Consider the following 24790-nt stretch of genomic DNA (forward strand, 5'->3'; position numbering starts at 1 on the left):
GGATCTGCAGATAGATCACGATCTACTGGTTGGACATCCCTGACCTAGAGAAACCTAGAGATATACAGGAAGAAAAGTATAAAGCACAGAAACAAAGAGATACTGTTCAAGCCTTTGTGGGGAGTCTGATTCAACTGTGGCCTCAATGTCAATGTCACTGTCATTGTGCTTTTTCTTAGAAAGGGAGGGAACCTCCAAAATCACCCAATTTGCCTTGTTATTTGGCTCCCGCATGGAGCTGATACACATTCCTTACACTATATTAGACTGCTTATCCATCAGACTCAGTATTGTCTCAAGCTGGCTCTGACTTTCCAAAGAATCAAACAAAGGTCCTTCCTATTACCTGTTGCCTGATCATTTTTAATTTAAGATGCTACAGATCTAAGTAGGCACCCTTTACATGCAAAGCATGTTCTCTTCTATTGAGCTGCAGCCTCTCCCCATTTTTAATCTTCCTCCTCCTGAGGGAGGGAATATCTGTTGCCTTTCCTTAAGACTAAAATGAAGGTTTATTACCTTTGACTTTGAAAAAAGGTCTTTGTGCTCATCTTTGCTTAGTTATTTTTCATAAAAAAGCACAACTTCTTATTCTACGCACTTTTCTTCGTAATGTCTCCATTCTTTAATTAAGATTACCTACTTTCTCACTTGATATCAAATACAACATAGCAAGTTTTGCTTGTAGAAGAGGCAGGACGCCACCTGTTCTTTCATATAACTTCCCTCCTTGCAGTATACATGTTTCTGGAGCAAGAACTATACAGTACTGTGTTTCAGGAATGGGGAATGTTTGCCCATCATGTTGGTGTGAGGTTGATGTTGCAGTCCAACACCATCTCTGCTTCTCCATCCCTGTTGTAGTCTTCTAGCAGAACTTTAATTCGCCCTTCCATGCGTTCTGGGTTCTTCAGCTTTTCTTGAAGCAAAACATCTGAAACTACACTGAATTGCAAAAATAAAACCATTCCTCCCCTTCAAAGCCAGTTCTTTCCCCTCTTCCCACAATGGGCTAAATTTCGAATTTCCTTGGCATTAATTTTACCTTAACAGCAGCAACTGTAAAAAGACGCAGTCCTCAGATCTAGGGCCTTGTTGACTGGTGTTTAGGTTTGTATCGTATCTCTCCATCTTCACCCCTTTTGTTGATAGATCAATAGTAGTAAGTCAATAACATTAAATTAAAACTCTGGCAATGCAAGTATTAGTGCATTTTGTTCTCTTTCACTGTGGATTTTGCTAAATGTCAAGTTTAATTCAGTGTTTGTAGTACCTTACTTTGCAGTCTCTCCTCAGTTCTTACTCAATTTGTCCCATCCATCTTTCACCTTTTCACATGCTCCTTTAAATAAATATTTATTTTCTTACATTTATATCCCACTCTCCTTCCATCGTGGAGTTCAATACAGTATATATGTGGTTCCCAGGCAGTCATTCATTCATGCATTGGCCACAACTAGATCTGCTTTACTTTAGCAAGGTGGTGGCCTCATGTGCCTTCAGACAATACCCTTTGAGCACAGTACTAAACCACATGGAGTTGAGTTGCTTGGCTTGTGATTTCTGACCCATTGAGGGGATTTCTGTGAACCTGACAAATTGTAAGCAAATTATGATGAGGAACAATGCTATTCGAATTTTCTTTTAAAACCAGCACTCCTGGTATGGAAACTCAGGAACTTTTTTCATTGACTTTTTCCCTTTAGAAAATACTTTGGATAAGATTATATGCATGTACTCTTAGATCTGATATTTAAGACATAACATATTTTCCCCCTTTCCCTTCTTTTAGGGGGTTGCACCTTTAATGATGGTCCAGGGCCTTGCGATTACCATCAAGACCCATATGATGACTTCGACTGGGTTCATGTTAGTGCTCAAGAGCCTCACTACTTGCCACCTGAGATGCCTCCAGGTAAGAGTTGCTACAGTGATGGGGAAAGCTAAATACATTGATTCTGTGGAATTTGGCTAGGATTATAGCACCCAGTAGTGCCCATCACACAGAAAGGTCCTTGATCCAGTCAACATTCCTTAAGTGGGACATGGGAGGTTGGTGGCGGGGGGTTGCTGTTGTTTTGCTGATCTCATTCAGCCTCCACACCACTTTCTACACTGTTCTGAAGGTGGAATTGACAAGATGTCAATTCTTGTTCTACCAGAGAGAGAGAGAGAGAGAGAGAGAGATGTTATTTTGTTTGCTGGGTCAAAGAGCCTTCTGTCAGTGAGAAGGACATCACTGGAGTGTGGAACCAGGGTGTTCTTTTCTAAGAGCTGTTATCCTTTGAGCAGGTTGGGGGAATGTGTGAGGTTGTGGTACGATTCAGCTGTGTAAAATAAACACTAATAAAATTGACTGTGAAGGCTTCCAGGTATGTCTTAACTATAAACTTACCTTGCTTTAGATAATAATAAAACTGAGTGCAACTCGTAATAAGATAACAGTAGCCTACTTCACAGGGAAGTTGGATAGATAGCTAAATTCCAAAACAGAATGACTTACACATGCCAACATAAGAGCTCCATGTGCCCTCCCTATCTCTCAAATTTAATTTTGATGTTCAGGTGTGTAAGTGCTAATGCATATGTAATCGAAATAGCACTACTTATGTAAAAGAGGGGAAGAGGGGAGTATCAACAAGCCTGGCAGACCATCATAGCATGCAAAAATATAAAAAAAGTTTTGAACAAAATGAAATGGTAGAAGCGCAGTGAAGATGAATGAGCATGCTCAGTTATCATGGAATGCTGATGGTTGGGATGATGAAATGAGAGATAGTGGTGGAAATGGAATGGAGTTCCTTAAATTCTGAACAGAAGCCCTCCATTTGGTTGCTAGTCACAGTTGTAGTATACTACAAATCTGTCATCCCTTCTTAGTGAAAATGATGTTGACATTATTTTATTTTATTTTTGGTCAAGGGACTTTACTTTTGGAACCCAGAGAAGCATTTACATGCAGACTTCCCATCTTCATTTGGAAGAAAATAATCTCCCATTTTTTTCTTAGGCTGTAGGTTAGCTATTGGCCTCCACTGTCACTTTTCAGTAGATACAAAGAATGAGCCACCAGCAATTTGTCCTGCACAAACACCGTTGAACCTAAGAGAACATGAACAAAAAATAAAAGGAATTAAAAACCTTAGTGACAAAAACTGAGGTTACAGAATTAAACCATTTAGCCCACTGTGAACAGACTTCAGGCTCCTGAGATCTATGTTGTTGTTGGCTTTTTTACTAGACCTCCTTCAATCCCCCAGCAGGAGCCAGGCAGAAAGACTTATCTAGATACCTAAACTGAATTCAGCCCTTCCACTCTCAAAATTCCCTCCTAGTTACCCCCAGCTTTTTTTCATTCTAGCAGTATAATTTGGGTGGGAGAGGTGGAGGGAAGTGGCATCTTAATATTATTGCAATTGTTAAACAACAAAGTGTAAGAAATCCTGGCCACTCTGTAAAAATCCCCCAGATATCTACCAGTCTATCTTCTGGCCACTGATTTAGCCAGAGTAAAATATGGAAGAGTTGGTATATGTGTTTAGAATTACTTGATGCTTCCCCACAAATAGATACAAATTGAAGTGTATTTTGTAAAGGAAAACACAATTATTGAAAATATTTAAACATTTTAACAGTGACACAATCTTTAAATTTAGTAAGTGACAAATACAGAGAGCATAGTAATTATTTAGATCCCTGGTTGTATCCAATTAATTTTGTTTACTGCAAAGATTCCCCCCTCCCTGCCCTTTCCAATTCAAATTAATTTTGGTTGATGATACGTATTTTCTGAATTATAGTTATAAATCAAGTAACATGGAACAAATTAAAAATCTCATATATCATGTTTAAAAATAGCTGTGCTGTATCTGTACAGTAAAGATCATTCAAAGTATCTACATATGCCATCAAATTTTATTTTCAACGTGGAATATTAACATTTTCATCTAAGCAATTTGTAATCCCAAAAGGTCTCTAGACCTAATGAAAAGGTTTGAATAAATGTGTGTGTTCTTGTGCATTGGTAAATCTGCTCTTTAGTGTGTTCCTCATAAGCAAAAAGTTTGCTTAAATAGGTTTAGCTGATGGTTTCCTCATTTTTTAAAAAAAGAAAACACCAGGTTAACTATCGCCTGATAAAAAATTCTACCTGATATATTTATACTGCATTGTGTTGGATAACAGCAAAATAATAACAATAACAACAACAGTAATAATAATACTAGACTAGCATATAATCTTCTGGCTGTTCATCAGCTTCAAATATCAGAAAAAAATCTGATTTATGGAAATATTTCCATTGTTAATTACTACTGTGGACAAGATAATGAATAACTGAAGAGGTGCAGCCTAGCTGACCTTGTCTGTTCACCTTTGATGAACAGCTTAATCGGTGCTTTCTAGACAAAATGATATGCTGAGTAAAATGAATGCTTCTGAAAATCAACTGCATTTTTCAATTAATAGTTTATTGAATAATTAATCATACAAAAGGAAGAAATAAGGTTGAGGCTCCTTTGTTTGTGCCTCCAAACCATTTGTGTCATTTGCAAGGAGGAAGAATGAGAACTTTACACTGTAAAATTAGATCAACTGGTTTGCAAGCCCCTTTTCTCACCGCCCGTTTCCTATAATTAATTATCCTTAAAAGTGGGTGCGCTTTCATGTTTGTAATTAGCGATTAGGCTTCTATCATTAACTGGCTGCAATTGATAAATGGCCGGATGCTACAGTGCACCTTCCTTGTTAAACAAGGCAACACGTTATAAATGCAGAAACACAACCCCATAATAGGCACACATGCTCCAGTGTTTACTGAAGGAAAAAATGTATCCTTTGTTATATATATTATGTAGAAAATATACCTCTTCCAGATGCTTCCCCTCCCCAAAGCTATGCATTGCCTTCTCCCACCCACCAATCAGTGAGCTATGGCAAGCCTGCAAAATCAAAATCTTAAAGCAGGTTCAGTTTTCCTATCTAGTTAGAATACTAAGAAGTTAAGTCCCCATGGTAAAGGTAAAGGTACCCCTGCCCGTACGGGCCAGTCGTGTCCAACTCTAGGGTTGTGCACTCATCTTACTTAAGAGGCCAGGAGCCAGCGCTGTCCGGAGACACTTCCGGGTCACGTGGCCAGCGTGACATCGCTGCTCTGGCGAGCCAGCGCAGCACACAGAAACGCCATTTACCTTCCCACTATAAAGTGGTCCCTATTTATCTACTTGCACTTAAGAGTGCTTTTGAACTGCTAGGTGGGCAGGAGCTGGGACTGAACGATGGGAGCTCACCCCGACGCAGGGATTCGAACCGCCGACCATACGATCGGCAAGTCCTAGGCACTGAGGTTTTACCCACAGCGTCCCATTAAGAAGAAGTTAAGTCCCCATATTAGGTATCAAAAACTAGGTACTAAGAACCAGTGCACTTGTCCGTGCCGAATTAAACCCTGTGGAGGCCCCATGGCAGTCAAAATCTGGGGAGCTCCCTCATGCACATGCTCAAGTGGGATAGCATTGAGCTAAGAAAGCTTGGTTGTAATTTTTGTTCAAGATCAAATCAATATTATTTTGATCTGCTTTCGCGGGGCCTGTAAAAGGCATGAGGCCCGTAGACCGGTGCCTACTCTGCCTGTTTGGTAATGCAGCACTGCACTTTGTGAGATCAAAGTCACTCAACATAGGTAGACATGGTGGCACTTGTTACAAACTGTATGTTCAAAGATTGGCCAGTGTTAGGTGCAAAGTAAAGGCAAAGGGACCCCTGACCATTAGGTCCAGTCGTGACCGACTCTGGGGTTGCCGCGCTCATCTCGCTTTATTGGCCGAGGGAGCTGGCGTATAGCTTCCGGGTCATGTGGCCAGCATGACTAAGCCGCTTCTGGCAAACCAGAGCAGCGCACGGAAATGCCATTTACCTTCCCGCTGGAGCGGTACCTATTTATCTACTTGCACTTTGACGTGCTTTCAAACTGCTAGGTTGGCAGGAGCAGGGACCGAGCAACGGGAGGTCACCCCGTTGCGGGGATTCAAACTGCCGACCTTCTGATCGGCAAGTCCTAGGCTCTGTGGTTTAACCCACAGTGCCACCCGTGTCCCTTGTTAGGTGCAAAGCAATGCATAAATATTATTATATTACTATGATAGTATAAAACATGCAATAAGGCCACCACAACCACTATTTTAAATGATGATTTACTTTAGATGTCTCAGTAGTAGTTCTGATCACAGTTAACTTGTGTTACAGAGAAGAATCGTAGTTAAGTGAAAAGGTGAACACAGTGTGGAATTATTGGAAGGCGGAATATCTGGGAGTAAGTTGGAAACAGTTATTGTTCTGAGTGACATTGGCCAAGTTCCCATCTCACTAAGCTGGGGGCTATAGTTTTTTTCCTCCCACTCCTGCTGGGGAGGAGCAAAGTGAGAGCCACCAGTGCATATATAGTAATCCATTAACTATGGCTTACCATAATGAGTGAATGCAGCCCATCACTTCAAGATTCCAAGCTCTTCTAAATTCTATGGGTTCAACATAGTTTAGAATTTCTTATAGATTGAATTAATTGGTTTAATGGCTTAAACCAGTTGTGGGGTGATGTCCCCATTGTGGCAATTCACTCATGCTACAGCTGTTCCGTTAGCAGGACCCCTGTTCTTAGCGTAGCACAACAGGCGAATCCAATGGACATCTTACACTTGCAAAAATGTCACACAGCGTCTTGGTAGTGTGAGTTAAATTTCATACAACACTAAGCCAAACCATGGCTTAGAACAAAATGAGCCGATGTGAGAGTTCCTAGCCTGCAACATGGCTGCTGCACTTCTTTCTCAGTCCTGTTACTACTACACGTGGCTAAGCCATGATCTAGTTTAACATAGGATTTAGAGGTCAACCGTGAAAGATTTTAAGCTAGCTGTCTGGAATGTTTCAGCTAGGTTATTTTTAAAGCATGTCCTAACTGGGAGACAATTTGCAATTTTATCTACAATAATCACTTCTGATGGGAAAGATCCAGCCCCCCCTGAATTTATTATCTAGCTTTAACCATTATATTTTATTGATTTCAGCTGCACATTTAAATTATGCTAAAAAGAAAATTTTCTCTTTATTATGGGAAGGTCATGTGTGAAGTACATAATACTTCATTGAAAGGTGTAAAAGGAATGTTTGAAGATATTACATGACATTGAATCGAAAACCTACTGCTAAGCTATATTATACCCCTAAGAATTTCAGATTTGGTTTTTTCTTTTTTATCAATAGTCACATCAGGCTGTCAAACGTATTTCATTCATAAGTCTATTATAGGGCACAAAGACTGAAAATGTCATCCTTTTCAGTTGAGCCTGTACTTTTGCCCTTTCTATTGGAGCTGCAACACATGTGATAAAATCAATTAATTGGTGCATTTGAATTTGAATGCTTCACTTGGTGCTAGATGGAACTTGGGATTTCAATTCCAGTGCTCAACATCTGAACTTTAGGTACCTCTGATACTGCTTAAGTAGTTTGAAATAATAGTGTTGATGGTGTTCAGTGCCACTTGGATTTGTATCTTTATATATATTACTTTCATATGGGAAAATCCTTCAGTGTCCGGCTAGCTTGTTAATTTTGAACTTTTAATATTTAGAATATTATTTATCAGCAAATCAGTGATAGTGCTTAAAATGTCTTCCATAGATTTTTTTTTTTAATTGGCTGTAAAATAAAACTTGCAATAACAAAAGGTTTTTGGGGAGGGCGGTTGTTACCAGATCATTTTTAACCACAGAGCTGACAAGCACATTTGTTAATGTGATTAGTCCTATCCTCTCTTAGTTAACAGTTTCCCTTTTTCATTTTCATTTCTCTTCTTTAGTCTCCATTTTTGTGTTAGGCCATGTTATGTATAGTCCCTTTATGGCAAGGATGGGGAAGCTGTGGCCCTCCAAATATTGTTCAAACACAACCCCTGATCACCCCCCAGCATTGGCCATGCTGTTTGGGGCTGATGGAAGTTGGAGTCGCGTAGCATCTGGAGGGCTAGAGGCTAGACAACCCGGCTTACTTGCGAAGCCTTCTGATACCTTGTTTGCTTCAGTTCCCCCCTCCTCTCATTCTCTTCTCCTTTTAATTCCACATCTGTTTTCAGTATCTTATTTTTCTGCCTAGCGGGTGGCTGACATGGAAGAAAGGAGCTGGAATTCCTGCTGCAGGGTGTATAAGATAAGGGTGAGAGTGATGATGCAAGAATCAGATTTTTCTGCCTTGTTGTCCTTTACAAGACACTTAAAGTTGCTGGAGGGTATCCATGTCCTGTTCTACAGCAGTTGCTCAGCTTCTTTCATGCTCAAGTGTTATCTCTTAAGTTTGCTCTTTTTTTTGCCTGGACATGACTAATTGAAAGTATACATAATAGAAACTTTGAAATGCACATTTCATTATTAAAAAAATCTGACCCTTCTGCCCATACAGGTAGCAAGTGGTACATTTAGATTCCACAGAAAATCAGAACCATACTGACAGCCAAAATTTCTTAAGGGTAAGAGCTTTATTTAAAACGAAGCACGTTGCATTGGGGACCTTCTGGCAGAAAGTGCCATGGGTGCAATAAATGAACCATGAGCCCATGAAATCTAGAAGGTTGCTTCGGTAGACATAGTTATATAATACTTCAGAAATGTTAAGGGTGGCTTTTCCACACATAAAATGCAGCAAAATCTTTGGTACAGTGTATGGTAAAGTGATTGTCATTATAAAGCTTATATTAAAGTTTTGAAAGCTTCAGCCTTGTCTGTAGCTAAAGTAAACAGCTGTATTTTCATGGTCTTGTGGTTAGGAAACCTGGAAGATGATTTATACTGAGTCAGAACATTGGGCCATCTAGCTCAGTATTCTCTACTTGGGTCTGGTCCTGCTAGCTAGGGATGATGGGAATTGTAGTCCAATAACACTTGAAGACTGAACCTTGATAGGAGATTTACACAGCCACTGCTGACTACCCAAAACTGATTGCCTTATTACTTCTTTTCTTGTCATTTGCCTCTTGCTCTGCCCCAGAAGAGGGGAAAACAGCAAACAATGAAGTACCGTATTTTTTGCTCTATAAGACTCACTTTTCCCCTCCTAAAAAATAAGGGGAAATGTATGTGCGTCTTATGGAGTGAATGCAGGCTGCGCAGCTATCCCATAAGCCAGAACAGCAAGAGGGATCACTGCTTTCATTGTGCAGCGATCCCTCTTGCTGTTCTGGCTTCTGAGATTCAGAATATTTTTTTTCTTGTTTTCCTTCTCCAAAAACTAGGTGCGTCTTGTGGTCTGGTGCGTCTTATAGAGTGAAAAATACGGTAAGTAGAAAGAACACCAGGTGCCACTGGCTAGGAAGTGATGGTGGTTGGACCCAGAGGCAAGAAACAATATTGTTCAGTTGGCAGGAGAGGGGCCCACTGGTGGTTTCCTGCCAAGCTTCCCCATGCCCTCAACCTGGAGCCCAGCACTGCTAGCAAGAAAACAAAAATAAATCCAAATCACAAAGTAGCATACGGTATGGAACAAGCTGCTTCCAGGGATGGGCAGCCACATAACTTTGCTCTTCCATGAGGGTAATTATGTCTTCATGACTTCAGCATATGTCCCATGAATGGATTCTAGGGCTGAAAAGAATGGAATTCTAGAGCTTAACTGAAAGAATATGCAGTATTGATTGGAAGCTTGTCAATCTCTATGGTCCTTTAGCATCGGAAATGACATCCACAATTGCTTTTTGATGACATGCAAGTGTTGCTGTCACAATGTACCAGTGTCTGTTTAGCAATGCAGCAGGCTGGATCCTTTCCTTCCTTCCCCTCTATGCCAGATACCCAACTTTGACAGGCTGGGTGGGCTGCCCATCTGACAATCACAAGGCATCATTATGATGTAAGGTGACAGATTCACAGGGTACCTCTTTGAGGGTGGGCAGTGTGCCTTGAAGAGACTTCTTGTAACCACCGATCAGCCTGATAGCAAACTTGCAACAGTTCATCTCAAGCTTCCAGTTGTTTCTTTGGAGCTGCATCCTTACCTGGTTCATGCCTGATGTCACATGTGATGCCTGTGAGGGGGAAGCGGGTGTGGTTTGGAGAAAACAGAATTGCAGGACAAATTGGGACACATGCTGGACCTAATTAGGCCTAGGGACCAGAGCTTCTCTGAATTTTATGGATTTAATGATTATACGGGTAAATCAGAATTAAACAGGGATTTGGAAGTTTACTATATGGTTCTTGGCAAAGTGGCATGCTTTATTTTCAAACAGCCTTGTACACGAGTGAGGGAGTAGCAATTGGTGTCAGTTGGAAACCCAGACACCAGGTGTCAGTTTCTGAATGAAGGGCCTGGTGGGAATGTGTGGGGCTGGCCATGTGATGACAACATCCACTGGTCCATTCACATATTCAGACTGGAGAGTTGCTGCTAGTCAGTGTAAATACTGTTGGGATACTGCCAGGGAGACAAAGGCCACCATGCCTCCACGTTGTCTCAGGACAATCCATCAATCTCCCGTAGATATAGTATCAGTCAATTAGCTAGATGGACTGATTTGGTATAAGGCAGCTTTTTGTGTTTCTGTGGCCCTCCAGATGAGCGATGGTCTCCAACTCTCATCATCCCTGACCATTGGCTATGCTGGCTGAGGCTGATGGGAGATGAAGGCCCATAGGTTCCCATAGTAGTGTTGGATTTTCAGGGAAATGTCTGGATATTTTGCTACAGTATATTTTTCAAAGTGGTTTACTTCAAAATGATATTGCTATAGTTGTATATTTATCTTTAAATCCAACAGTTATAATTACCACATCTGAAATGCCCCATTTCCAGCTGCAACAACAAAGGTTCAAGGTGTTACATTCTCTACTGAACTGTCGGAGGGAGAGTCTTTTAATGAAGGGCACATTTTGAGTGTAAAGGCCACTGCCCTCTCAGATAAAAGTACATTTTGAAGAATGTCAAGAGATTACAGGAGGCAGAAAGGACATGCTGAGATGCTGTCTTGCATCTGCTATTTTGAGAATGTAATGTTGTTGCATTTCAGCTGTAATTGAAGATAAAAGTTGCAAAAGCAAAGTTGTAACACATGTGGGAAAGCTCCCAATGTAAGAACATGCCTTCAGTTGGTGCCTTGCCTAATTAAATTAGGAATGGTTTTGTGCACTTTGTCTTAAATATTGAAACAACTACATAGGTTATGGTTTATGAGATTGTCTGCACTGTCTCATAAAAAAATCCAATATAAGTTGACTACAGAAAAACATACAGGAAAACGGATTAAAAATTGATTTTGGCATTTAGATGTCCTACATGCCCTGTGATATGTCTTGAGCACAGTTGTATGAATAATTTTGACACGTCAGAGCAGGTAGTTCATCAGATGATGCTGGATTGCAATGCCCATCATGATGGGAGTTGGAGTTCAACAACATCGGGGGGGGGGGGCGTCACAAGTTCCTCATCCCTGTGAAGGGAACATTTAGGAGCCAAAAGAAAATATCCTAATAACTTGACTCTAAAGGTTGTCATCTCTCTCAATGGTTGATATAAGCATGAGACTGCTTAAATCAAACATCTTTTCTGGAGTGTGGACTCCTTCTTAACTGCTGCTTGAGGCTAGTTTCACATCCATGTTAACTTTAACCATAGTCAGCAGCCATCACTGCTGACCTGATAATTAACCATGAGCAAGTTTTGTGGGGGAAGAACTGCTCTGCTCTGGAAAGAAGTGTGCAGTGCTGCAATCAGACCTGAATGCTAAATCACAGTTAATTTTTTGGTAATATAACATCTTTCATATATTTTTTGAAGAACCCTTAAGTGTTATGAACCCCTAGTTTGCATTTTTTCTTTCTTACAGTCAAACATTCTGCTCTCTCCTTTAATAAACTGGTGATGGATTATCTCACTGAGCACGTTTTTTCTGTAGTAGTTCATTTTAAAACTAATGGCCTTGTTAGGAGAAGAAAATGAGAGAGTCTATCAAAATAAATTTCCAGAGCTGACTAAGCACCTTCTCTCTCTTTTAAAACCTGTTTAGTACAGCTTGTTAATCAACATGGTGTTCGGTCATTAGCACTAAGTTGCACTTGTTAATACCTTCTCGAGTCCCAGTCTGCAGTATTCTGCGATAACTAGATTTCTGTCATTTTACTGAACTTAAATAAGCTTGAAAATAATAAAGTTAAAGAGGGTGACAGGAGGCCTTAATAGGTAATGGAAAATATGGCGAGTTTCAGCCAGTTTTCTTGAATATGGGAACTAGAAGTGTTTGGAATACTTGGGATGAATAGATGCAATGATATCTTTTAAATGGCAAAGCTGTTTTCTGCGAAACATTTAGATTAGTTCTCTCCACTCTCTTTTTCCCCATTTACCTATAACCTCTTACAGCTTAAGAGTTACTGATGGCTTAATATGCAGATACCTTCTTCTTCTTCTTCTTCTTTTTGCATGGGTGGTTCCATTTTTGGCTACATAAGGATCAGCGCTCAGAGAACTGAGGTCACTGTATGTGCATTAACATTGTGGAGCACTTAAAAAAACCCCAACCTTGAAGAATGGTAAATTTTCCTGCTCTAAAGATGAGGTATCTAAAACAGAAGACCTGTGGCTCTCCAGATACAGTGGTACCTCAGGTTAAGAACTTAATTCGTTCTGGAGGTCCGTTCTTAACCTGAAACTGTTCTTAACCTGAGGTACCACTTTAGCTAATGGGGCCTCCTGCTGCCGCCATGCAATTTCTGTTCTTATCCTGAAGCAAAGTTCTTAACCCAAGGTACTATTTCTGGGTTTGCGGAGTATGTAAGCTGAAGTGTCTGTAACCCGAGGTACCACTGTATTGTTGAACTGAAGCTCCTGTCTGCCCCAGCCAGCACATCCAATGGTCAAGGATGATGGGAATGGTAGGCTAGCATTATCTGGTAATCTCAGTAGCTGACTGGTTAGTTGTTTTCATTGCAAATGCAAAGTAAACTAGTGAGGAATTGTTCATATCATTTATCTTGTTGAGATAACCTTTGAATTCTTGACCTTCATGTAATAATATTTAGTTTATGTAAATATGTGTGTTTGAAGATAATATCATGGCTGTGAAAGAGCACTACTTAAAGGTCCTAATCAGGACCTTCGTCATCTTTTTTTCATTATTGCACGGCCTAATAGGCATAACGTTATGACCTACAGGCCTTGAAATCTAATTTGAGACAATAAGTGTTGAGTAAATAAGTCAATGATGGGAGTGCTGAGGCAGAGGACATAATGAGGGCAACATCAAATTCTACTTCAAAAAATAATTACTCAGACAACATCATAGAAAAGAGATGGAGGAAATAGTAAAATCATTACACATTTTTCTCATGTAATGCTCCACAGAATCTGAGGGTCTGCCGACGTAAATATTGATTTTTGAATCTCTATCCCTTTTGGCTGTTCAGCATGTAATTTGTATTCCCTTATTATGTTTTGCTGCTGAGACAGCATTCATTGATGTTTTACAATGGTAAATATAGCAACAATACATTCTGGCTATATCATTGCACTGAACCTTTTTTTTATTAAACTGCTAGGTTTCTAACACACAAGCAATTTTGGCTGTGAGTAACCAAGAAACCTATTATTGCCTTTTTGAAGTTCCACCCGTGACTAGCTGATACACATATATGCACACAGGCATGCAACTAGGCTTTACTCAGAGTAGACCCATTAAAATTAATGGACCTAACTTAGTCATTAATTGTAATTAGTTTACTCGGTGCATAAAATGTAGTTGAATCCTACAAACATAAAGAGTCCAGGATGCTGTATGATACCAAACTGGCAATCGTTCAGCCCCTGTGGATCATAAACAAGTGTATGAAAGTTGGACAGTAGAGGAATTGGTAGAGCTCATTGTAGGCATGTAAGCAATATTTATCCCTTATACATTTTAGGAGACAGGATAGGTTATGAAACTGTGCTCTCTGACCTTGCCCCAGGTTGTAATCCCATGTACACATACCTGAGAATTAGTGTGGTTTACTTGGTGTGATTTACTTTTGAGTAAAGATGAATAGGATTGGACTGTTAACCATTGTTAAAGGTTATGTTGGCATTGTAGTTGATAAAAACCACATGATGATCGCTAATCAGGGTTTGTTCTTTGCAGCACAGGAGGCACCAGTTTCACATGGTAAAATGTTGCTTTCATAGGCTCTGTAAAGTGACTGCTTAATAACTCAACACATGAACAAAATGTGACTATTTGAATCTGTGCCCTCAGCATAGAAAAATTTCTAATTCAGCAATTAGTTCTGCTGATTAGTTATGGCATACCCGTATCTATATAAATATAATGTCCTGGTTTTAATGAAATCTCTGTAGGTTAAAAGTTTTTATCTTAAAGCTGCTGCAGACCTAGAAGCCTTTCCCCCCACGAAGGTACAATCTTTTCTAAGCTTGCTGTCTTCGAATGCAAAATAAATTCAGTGTACTGAAAAAAACCCAAAACTGTTTTGCGTTTCTCTCTAAAATGTCCCTGTCCATGATAAAAGATATAATACAATCTAAGGAAGCACAGTGGCTAATTCACTTTAACTGATTACCTTTGGGTGCATCTACAATGTACCAGTAACTTGTATATGCATAAGATTCATTCTGAAAACAAAGATGCCTCCCATAAGTGTTTTACTGGTCAGCCGATCCATCCCTATTCTAAAATTGTTACGCAAAAAGTTGAGTGATTTTTACAACCAGCATTTCTAGTTACATATTGCATGCCAGCCAAATTTCCAAGCAGTATGAGATTCCAGGGATTCCAGGTACTTGCCCAGGGTTTATGCTTCCCTTGGAATCAGGGATAGCAGAGAATGTGGTGTCTTTATGATACATGGATTATTTACACACATCTACAACCAGAGCCTGTGATGGAGGAGTTCACAGCATTAACACCCCAATAGGACTCTCCCTCTCCTCTCTCCAGCTTGCTGCTTTGCTTCTAGCGCACACCACTCCAACTTTCGGCTCCCAACTCTGGCTATGTTTTTCTAACTACCTGCAAGTTGGGGGAAGGGGCCCCACCCATTTGATGTCTCACACAGATCCCATTCCTTTGCTGCCTTAGCAACCTATTACCTCACCAGGAGGCTAGCCTGACTTTTCCAAGAATTAAGAGTGTATATATTTGAGGAGTCCACTTAATTGATACAGTGGAGTTAAGTCAACTTTTAACAGTGTTAAGCTGCTATTGCATTCAAGGTGGCTAGGGTTGGGGTGAGTGAGTGGAAAAAGACATTACTTTGCTGTAGAGGTCTCTCCAGTGAAGTTCTCTTCATGGTCATGTGCTGTGAAAACATTAAATATTTACATGAGTGGAATTGCATCAGCTGGTTTCGATTTCAAGAGGTGATCTGGTTTTCTTGTTCAGAAAATAGCTCAATTAAGAATTCATAGCGATTGGGGGTTCAAAGTGGAGGGAGTGGCTAATATTCTTGATTTGTATAACTAACACACAAGCATACCTATTTTGTATTAGGTATTGTGCAGTAGCAGTTTACTGGTAAAGCAAACACTTCCACCACTTCTCTAGTCAAATAATCAAGTATTTAAAGCATTTGTTTAAAAAAGAACAGAGATAAGTGCCCTAATTTCAGAAACCCTTGACGTGCAGAACATTCCAGTCTCCTCAGCACCTTCACAGAGCGACCATGGTAGATTATAAGGAAGCCCTGACTCCCTCAGCTAATACAGCTGATGCAGGGTGAAAGGATGTGGCCTGGAGCAAGCTGTTCTTCTACTGGGTTTGAGAAAATTCAGGTCCTACTCTGGCCGTACTAGCTTTTCTGTAAGCCTGTGAGATGCCAGACTTGCACACATTATGAATGCAGTGTAGCATAATGGTGCTAGCCACCTTAGTTCTTTCTTTTTATGTTCTACTCAGCAAATGCGCTACCACTCCAATATGACTGGTGCCTTTATACCCATGTGCACATGGCATGTGCAAACTAGCATTAATTGGAAAGATAGCCCTTTTGGAACTTTGGGGTTTGCATCTACAGATTGCAGCTTCTGATTAGCAAGCAGTCCTATCTCTATTCCAATCTGCCTGCATTCATTTGTTTCGTGCTGCTTTTACAAAAACTGTGCCTGGTTCAGATTTAATAGTTACAGAACATGATCATTAGGAGGAGCTGGTTTATGTGACTTAATTGTGGATGGCTTAATTTCCCATTTTCTTTTAATTTTCAGTGGTGTTGTACTGTTGAATGATGATGTTTTTTGATGCCTACTTTTTTAGCTGTGTGTGTGTGTGTGTGTGTGTGTGTGTCTGTGTAATTGCCATACAGGCAAGAATTTGCAGGTGGGTAGTGCTTCAAAAAAGATACTCTAACCTATGCAGAAGTGGTGTGACTAGTCTTTGGTGCTCCAAATGTCACTGGACTGCAACTCTCATCATCCTGGTCTGCCACCATGTAGCTAATTGGGATTATTGTCCATCAAGATCTGAAAGACAGCTTAGCCACCCCTGCTGTAAAACACATGTGTTTTTCCTTGCAAAGAACATTAGTGGAAGTGTTTATTTCTGGAATATTAGCTACAGTGACTTCTAATTGATGACTTATGGCTACAAAGACTTCACTCTGCAATGTGTCACTAGCTTGTGACTTTTGGTAAAGATCTTAAAAGCTATAGATCTGTAAAATCAAACTTTGATCAAAGGTCTGAAATTGAAATGTAGATGCTGATGTTCCCTGTGTTCAAGGTGGATACAAGTTTCATGTGTCTCAAAGAAGCAAGTATTCCTTAATTATTTTTAAAACCTAATTGAAATTGTGTGCTTTTCTAACTCCTCCAGAATGGACTGAAATGTTATAATAGGGAGAAAATTACATGCAGTGATATTTATCTTTGACCTTCATGTTAAGTAGATAGCAACTACCTCCAGTCTTATTTCACTGTTAAGTGCCTATTGTAACTGGTGGTAAAGTTGAGATGGTACTACTTTTTGTGTTTCAGAATGATTTCCTCTTGCATCAGAGTCATTAATGGTAGAAAATTAGGGACTGAATAAAACTTGGACTTAGTACTCGCTTAATTATTGTGAGTTGTCACGGCTACTATATGGACCTATCTCTGAAAGTAGTACCTTAAAAGGAGATAACTACTCATTACTGCTATTCATTAAAGGTGGAGCTAAATGTTAAGGAAGCTGTTGCCAAAGAGTACTTTGGTTGCATATAATGGTGTCCTTCCACAAATGGATTCATGGAATCCACCCTGCATTCATGGAAGAGGCTTTGATCTAGGTGAGGTCTTCACAATTGGAGGAGGAATGGAGATGAGCCATCTTCTATGCTGTATTTTAGGGTTCCCCCGTGCTGTGGAGCAGACTTTCAGGGGGCATCAGAAGCAGCAGGGATATTGATTAAAAAAAAAAACCTTTGCTCCCCTTCCATGAGCTGGACCAAAATACCTTCTGTGAATGGAAGGACATAGTTCAGTTCAATTCCCTGCATTTATTTCTTCTCTATCCTTGGAATTTTATTGAAGCTCTCCATGTGATGGACATCTTTAAGTTGTGCATTCTGCAATTATTCCTCACATCATTTGCAATGTGGTGATGTCATGCCAATTGATGAGTTTTCACTTGACATTATGGAAAGATGTGACAACTCTGTGTCATTCACCACCACCCTGGGTTGACAATCTCTACTGATTCTTTGAAATCTTCAAGTATGGGGCAATGTGTGTTTTGTGGGAATATCACTGGTATATTAAGGCCATGTTTATATGAATCTGATGTTTTTTTAAAAAAAGTTGAGAGATTACAATCTCCTAGGATAGAGGAGCCATAAAAAGAGGATGTAAAATGATTGTGCCTTTTCCCTTAAAACACTAAATTTTGCGGCTAATAAACAAGTTGTAAAGCAAGTTTAACTCAAACCTATTAACTACTGCAAGCGTAGCATTCCCAGAAGGAAGGTGTATAGTGTAATATTAATGGGGAGAAAGGTGCAGGAAAAAGAGCTGAAGGTGATAGATTACCAAGCATTTTTCATATATATTTGCACCACTTATCAAAAAAATTAATGGCTCAAGTTTTAATCTTCTCCCAATTTGATTACACGCCAGACATTGCTGCATGCTTAATTGACCTTTGAAATATAAATCAAGAAGTTAGTTGCCCAATTTAATTACCATGGAAAGCTATATTGAAGGTCAAAGTCTCCATCAGTGGTACAGAGGGAGAAGGTGCATGTAAACATAGAATATATTATGTGACCTGGGGCTTCCATGATGATGCTGTACATCACTTCATCATGTTTAACATAGCAGGCATACCCTATTATGATTCTGATGCTACAGAAATATACCAGTTAGTTCAGAAACCACTGACATGAGTGCTGTGGTTCTTAGAGGATGACTCTGATAAATATAATAATATCTTACCAGTGTGTGGCAACAAGGGAATCTTGGAAGTGAACATTGGATGCTGTCAGAAAGCATTTGACCCCCAATTTAACCTTAAGAACTACTTTGTCCCATATGAACTGGACCCTACAAGCATTGTCTCAGACCCTTCTATGTTGTGCCCTCTTCATGGGAGGTCCAGAGAATGGGCTATTAAAGTGGTGACTTCCTGCTTGTGGAATGCTCTCCCCAGAGAGCATTGCCTGGCACGATAATTGCTTAACCTTTAGGCACCAGCCAAAAACATTTATTTTCTGCCAGGCCTTTGGCTTTTAATTTATCTGCGGCCTCCCACCATGAGTGGGATGTTTTAGTCCCACCTTTTAAGAATATGAGTTTTAGATTTTTCTGTTTTGTTTTTATGCAGGATTAAACGTTTGCTATTTATTTATTGCTTTAAGTCCCTTTAAGTTACTTAGAGAAAAAGCAGCAAGTAATAATTTTAAATAAATAATATTTAAAATGGATAGTAATTCTTTGACTAAGACATTATAACCATCATCCATTGAATGTGTGTAACAGGGAATGGGAATGCTGGATTTCACAGGCTAGGCCTGCCACTGGGTGTCTGAAGGGGCTCAACATGTGTGCTGTTACTTGTGTGTAGAATTCCTTCACATGAAGCAGTTGCTGTTGGTCCAGGGTCACCCTCATGTAGAGTGAGTCATGTTTGCACTCAGAGTCCCTTTACTCCAGCTGTACATGCAGACTGAGGGGATCCAGATCAAATTCCTCTTGCATTTTCTTTCACCACATTGCCTCTTCTACATCTTACATAGTTCCCATTTTTCTACAGCGGATATGTCTTTTATTAATCCCATATGTCCTACACATTTTTTAAAAAACCCCTGCTATGTTCACACACTGATGGATCAGTTGTTTCCTTAGATTTAAAAAAGGTTATTAGTTTTTATCCATCCATTCTCCTGGATAAATCAGTTTTGACACACACAATTTCATGAGAGTGTTGCACAAGGAGCATTTATGTTGTGGTAAGGGCAAAGGATCAAGATCTAGGTGGAAGGTAAGACCTGTCAAGACATTAAAAGTCACATAGTAACTACTGTGTGAAGAAAAGAGTGGTGGGTCATTGCCCACCACTGCTGTATCTCCTGCCAACACAATACACTAATTAGGGAAATGGCTGCAACAGAGAAGCCTACTCCATGTGATCTGGAAACAGATAACAGATAAATCCACCCAGGTCACAGATAATTCCTACATGTGTTCAGCACCCTTCCCTGTAGATGTTTCACAGTGTTTGGTACTACAAACCTTGGTGTATTTAGGGCAAGCATGCTTGTCACAGAATGTGAATGAGCTTTCAGAATTAAAAGTATCTTCAGCAGAAGTCAAGAATGAGTTTGGAAAGGCAGAAAACAAGTTTTGGGAGAAATACCACCCAAACCCGTTATATACACATTTTTTAAAAAAATTATTACAGTGGTACCTCAGGTTACATATGCTTCAGGTTACAGACTCCGCTAACCCAGAAATAGTGCTTCAGGTTAAGAACTTTGCTTCAGGATGAGAACAGAAATCGTGCTCCAGCGGCACGGAAGCGGGAGGCCCCATTAGCTAAAGTGGTGCTTCAGGTTAAGAACAGTTTCAGGTTAAGTATAGACCTCCGGAACGAATTAAGTACTTAACCTGAGGTACCACTGTATTATTATTATTATTATTATTATTATTATTATTATTATATTGCTTGTCTATAATCAGTTTAGATGCTCCTTCTATGTTACTCTTATGCTGACACTTTGCATGTGGGACTGCAGCAGTGTGTAATCTACCAGAGTGCACGGTGTCTGCCTGGCCTGGATTCATGCTCCAAAAGTGATGGTACTACTGTGGAAAAAGGCTCCATCTCTGCACCACCCTATGTGCAGTAAGAGTATTTGAAATGTTGCTACATTGCTTACATACATGACTAAGGCCTTTCCTGCAACTGCCATGTGAGGTGAGCGACATCTAAGGCGGCGGCGGCGGCGGCGGCGGGGGGCATGCATCACACAGATGTGATGTGGGAGTTCTCTGACTGCAGCTCCAGATGTAGCACGTGCGCGCGCGCGCGCACACACACACACACACACACACCAATTTGAATCTGGAAGGCTAGCCCTTTGCCCCCACCCTGATGCAAATCCTCCCACTGCCAAGCTGTTACAAAGCAGAAAAATATTCATCAGGAGCTCCAGTTGTGAAATCCCCACATCACATTTACTTTAGCCCTCAAATTGCCTCCGCTCTCTTGAGACACATATGGGTTGATTGCAGATGTTGCTTGGCAGGAGACGCGGTGGTGGGAACTTGTATTGTTCTATGCCGTGGTGGTGTTTGCTTCTACAAATATTTTATGTCCATAAGATTTAAGGCACAGCTGGCACCCCACGTGTGTGCCTGTCTCCTCCTGCTTGCTGTAGTTGCACCTGTCAACATGATAGAACAGGAGTTTAGCTAATGAGTTTACCTACTAACGGCACATCCGGAGGGGGTGGGATGAGGGGTAGGGAATCGATATACCTAGGAGAAACAGATTGCAAATGGCTTTTCCAAGTTGTTACAGTAACTAAGACTTTAGGTCCCTAGCGACGTAGCGACTTCCTGTGTTGCACGGCTTGTTTGGCCGTTTTGTGTGCCTTTAAGGAAGTACCGATTTACATTTTGCTTGGTATACTAAACAGAAGAAAATGTATTAGGTGCTTGCAGTGCTTTTGCCTACCGAAAATAGAAATGGACAAATAAAATGCACTCTGGCAAATGTGCAGGCTGATATATATGTGCGTGTTGAAATTGGGAAGATTAATTTACAAAAGCCAAGTATATATTCTCCTTCTATTTTCCAACTCCCCACAGTTCCCGACTTCAGCTGAGTTGGCTGTAATACGTTACAGAGTTGTTTCAAAGCAAATTAGAGTTCAGAATGAATTGCATTTACTTCAATGCCATGGAAGAGAAGGCAGGCAGGGTGGGAATTGCACTCGAGGAAGATGCATGAGGCAAGGTGGCAGAAGGAAGATGGAGCTGCTAGTGGGCTGTGGGGAAAGAGTGGCTGGAAGTCAGGAAGGTGGGGAAAGAAAGAGGCTAAGGGGAGAATGGAAACAGAGTGCCTCATACAGGGTCTAGGGCAGCCTTCCCCAATGTGATTTCTTCCAAATATAATGGAATGCAGCTGTGCTGGCGGGAGTTGTCGCCCATGATTTCTGGAAGACACCATGCTGGGGGAGGCTGGTCAACAGATTGGAGGGACATTTGCGCTATTTGCTGGACAGATTGGAGGCTGTGTGCCCAGAGGACTGACAAGGTAATTTGAAAGATAAGTTTGAAACAGCTAGCCATGAGTTTAGGTTGCATATTTCTGGTATCTCTGTACTGCTGCTTACCTTGGTTGTGCTGAATATTCACCTAATTAAAGGTGGCCATTCCTCTAGGTATGCACGGGCCATTCCTCTAGGTATGCACGGGCTTTCTCTGTGGTAGTCTTTAGTCATGGAACTTTCTCCTCACAGAGGTGTGTCTAGCATATCTTTGTTGTATAGCCTTCACCAGATGATAACCCTTGCCTTTGATCATCTTCCTTGAGACCCACCTTTATCATTGAATCCGTACTACTCTCTTTTGGCTGGAGCAGTTGTCATGTGCTACTTGCTTCTAAAACTGTGGCTTTTAAAATTTGGTTTTATAACTGTCTACTATATTGTTCTTGTTAACGGAAAAATCTGAGGGCTCCCTTGGACAAAAACAAAGACACCAACCAGGATAACTTGGAGCAAAACAGCAGCCTGTAGGCTTGGCCTTTATTGAACTGTTGCAACAGGGTGCTCCCCTCACTTGCAGGAGAGAGGAAAGACACAGAAAAAATGGTGTGCAAGGTCTTATAAAGACTTTTGAAATTCCCATCCTGTAGATCAAGCCCATCCCCAGAAACATCATGCATACATCACAGAAAGGAGGGGTTGAGGGAGGAGTTGTGGTGGTAACTTGAGTGTCCTGTCACCTGGCTGGTTCCCCCTTTCCCCCTCCCCATGAATACTTTCCAGGTGACAGAGGGGAGTTTGCAGTTTCCTGCCCCCAGAGGGAAGAGCTGATTATTGTCCTTTGTTCCAGTCTGTGCTGAATCCACTCCCATATGCAAGTTCTTTGTGATCTTGATGGTCTTCTGTCTAGGACCATCAGGGTTGGCATAGCAACTAGGCAGGGCTCCTGTGGATGTGCTGGTATGCTGAAGGGATTATGGCTGTCCTGTATCAAACCTTCCCCATTTTGTAGTCCTTCCTTCATGGAGTAAAATAAAAGTAGAACAGTGCAAATCCGATGTATGGTTGATTTTCTATGAATTTATAACAGAAGCATAGTGTGTGAGTGTGAGTGTGTGTGAAGTTTGTACAAACTGAATGATTGGGGGGAGGGTTTCCTGCTACATTCTAATCTGCCCTGGAGACCTTTTGGTAAAGGCTGTGCAAGAAATCTTAAATAAGGAAGTATTGGGGCAGGGGGTGTTGGTGGCATTTCTGTACTGTTAGAAAGGCACCTGGCTATCCCATTTGGAACACCCAAGTAGTTAAGAGCAGTTAAACCCCTATTTGTTGTGAAATGTATTAAACTTGTATTTGAATGACTTAAGTTTAAGGGGTCCTATTGTAAAAAAGGGGAAATAATTGCTAGCTATAGCTTGCCTCCTTGTGAACTGACTTTTTAGAATAATTCCTTAATGACATGACAATATATTAATCACCCCAGAACAGCAGCTAGAGCATGCCTCAATCCCATTCTTCCCTTGGGGCTGTCATTTTGTTCTGGGCTGTCACGTTCTTCTTGTGCAATACGAGTTCAACACGTGTCTTTACTGCAACCTATCTTTACTGGCTCAAATTATTTTGCAGCTGTTCTTAGGGATTCCCTCTTCATTTGCCCTAAGAAAGGCGGGGAGTTTCATGTGGGCAACTTCCTTGGCAAGCCATGGAGAACTAGACTGTAAGGGTTTTAAAAACAGCAAAAGTGGAATTGCACCAGAAGTCTAAGCTAATGGAATGTACTCTTCAGTGGGTGACTGAGGGACCTAGGAATGATTAACTTCATTGATAATTGTGTTCGCATCTTTACTCATAGAAAACTGATACCATCAGAGAAACTCTGAAGCTGATAGTAAAATAGAAGAATGTCAATACTTACATTTCTTTAGTGTGTTCACTGCAGTCCAAAGGAACAATGGGTGGTATCCAACTAACGTGCTTTGTCAGCATAATAATTCCATGTGCTCAACAGAACATCACCCCCTCTCCCCATCCTGTGTGAACCTTAACGCCCCCAAAATTGCTTCAGAGACTTGTGGGGGGTGGAATGGAAAAGTTCCACCACACAAGTAGAAATCCTCATGCTGATGGATAAATAAATTAATATACTTTATTGTGCTTGCTGTTGTTTGATACACTGATCTGGAAACATGAGGTAAATTTTAGGTGTGACCAGGCTTTTGGATGTTGAGTTGATTGTATAATTACTGTTACTCCTTTTTGATATGTGAGGTATGGATTCATTGAATTCACTTTGATTACATATAACAATAGAATGTGTGTGTGTGTGTGTGTATACATTAAAATAAAAAAGAAAACCTGCTTAGCTCTAAGTAGTGTAAATTGTTTTTCATGTCTATATATTTTTTAAAAATACATTTTTAAAAACACATGGTTCAAGGCTCATTTGTTGCTTGCAGGTGGGCAGGAAACTAATGGGGCTCTGGAAGTGAGCTATGGGCTTGACACAGAGCATTATGTTGCACAGTTGGGCTCATGGCAAGTTGAAATTTTAAACAGGAGGAAAGACAAACATTGACTAATTTCACAGGTGAAGTAAGACAAGGTAAGGCTCTGTTGGGCCTTCTTGGCACCAGGAGACATACAGGCTGCATATGTGACGAAGGATGTGATATCTAACTCCCTGAAAGAACCAGGTTCCAGAGTCTCTCTACCCAGAGGTCCTGAGAATCACAGAATATGGATTGGATCACTGAGTTTAAATTCTTTCCATGATGACCAACTGTTTCAGCAATTCTACCAAAAATGTGTGCCCCACCAATCATTTTCCATAGAGGAAAATATCTTAAGTGTACCTAATTACCCCTTCTCCATTATCATTTCTCTCATTTCAGGAGTTGGAAAGTTGGAACCAAGATACAAACAGCCCTTTGGAGAGAATGTGTGTGTTTGTGTATGTGTATGCAGCAAGCCTAGTTCATTTACAGGGCTGACCCGCCAAGACATTTACTGCCTGAGGCTTCCACTGCCTGTTATAAAAGGATTAGCAGCAATCATGGCAAAAATTTGCCAGGGTTTCT

At 40.6% G+C, this 24790-nt stretch overlaps 1 protein-coding gene across 20 annotated transcripts in view; it reads left to right on the top strand.

Moving 5' to 3' along the window:
* PTPRK (protein tyrosine phosphatase receptor type K) overlaps window positions 1-24790 on the top strand; it is a 325128-nt gene that overhangs the window by 79352 nt on the left and 220986 nt on the right. For all 20 annotated transcript variants that reach the window (XM_083434768.1, XM_083434774.1, XM_083434776.1 and 17 more), the window contains exon 2: window positions 1793-1915. In XM_083434768.1, coding sequence (XP_083290894.1) covers window positions 1793-1915 — 123 coding nt within the window. The remainder of the gene's footprint in view (window positions 1-1792; window positions 1916-24790) is intronic.

This window comes from Podarcis tiliguerta (assembly GCF_965153285.1).
Source record: "Podarcis tiliguerta genome assembly, chromosome: 3".
In the NCBI taxonomy this organism is placed as follows: domain Eukaryota; kingdom Metazoa; phylum Chordata; class Lepidosauria; order Squamata; family Lacertidae; genus Podarcis; species Podarcis tiliguerta.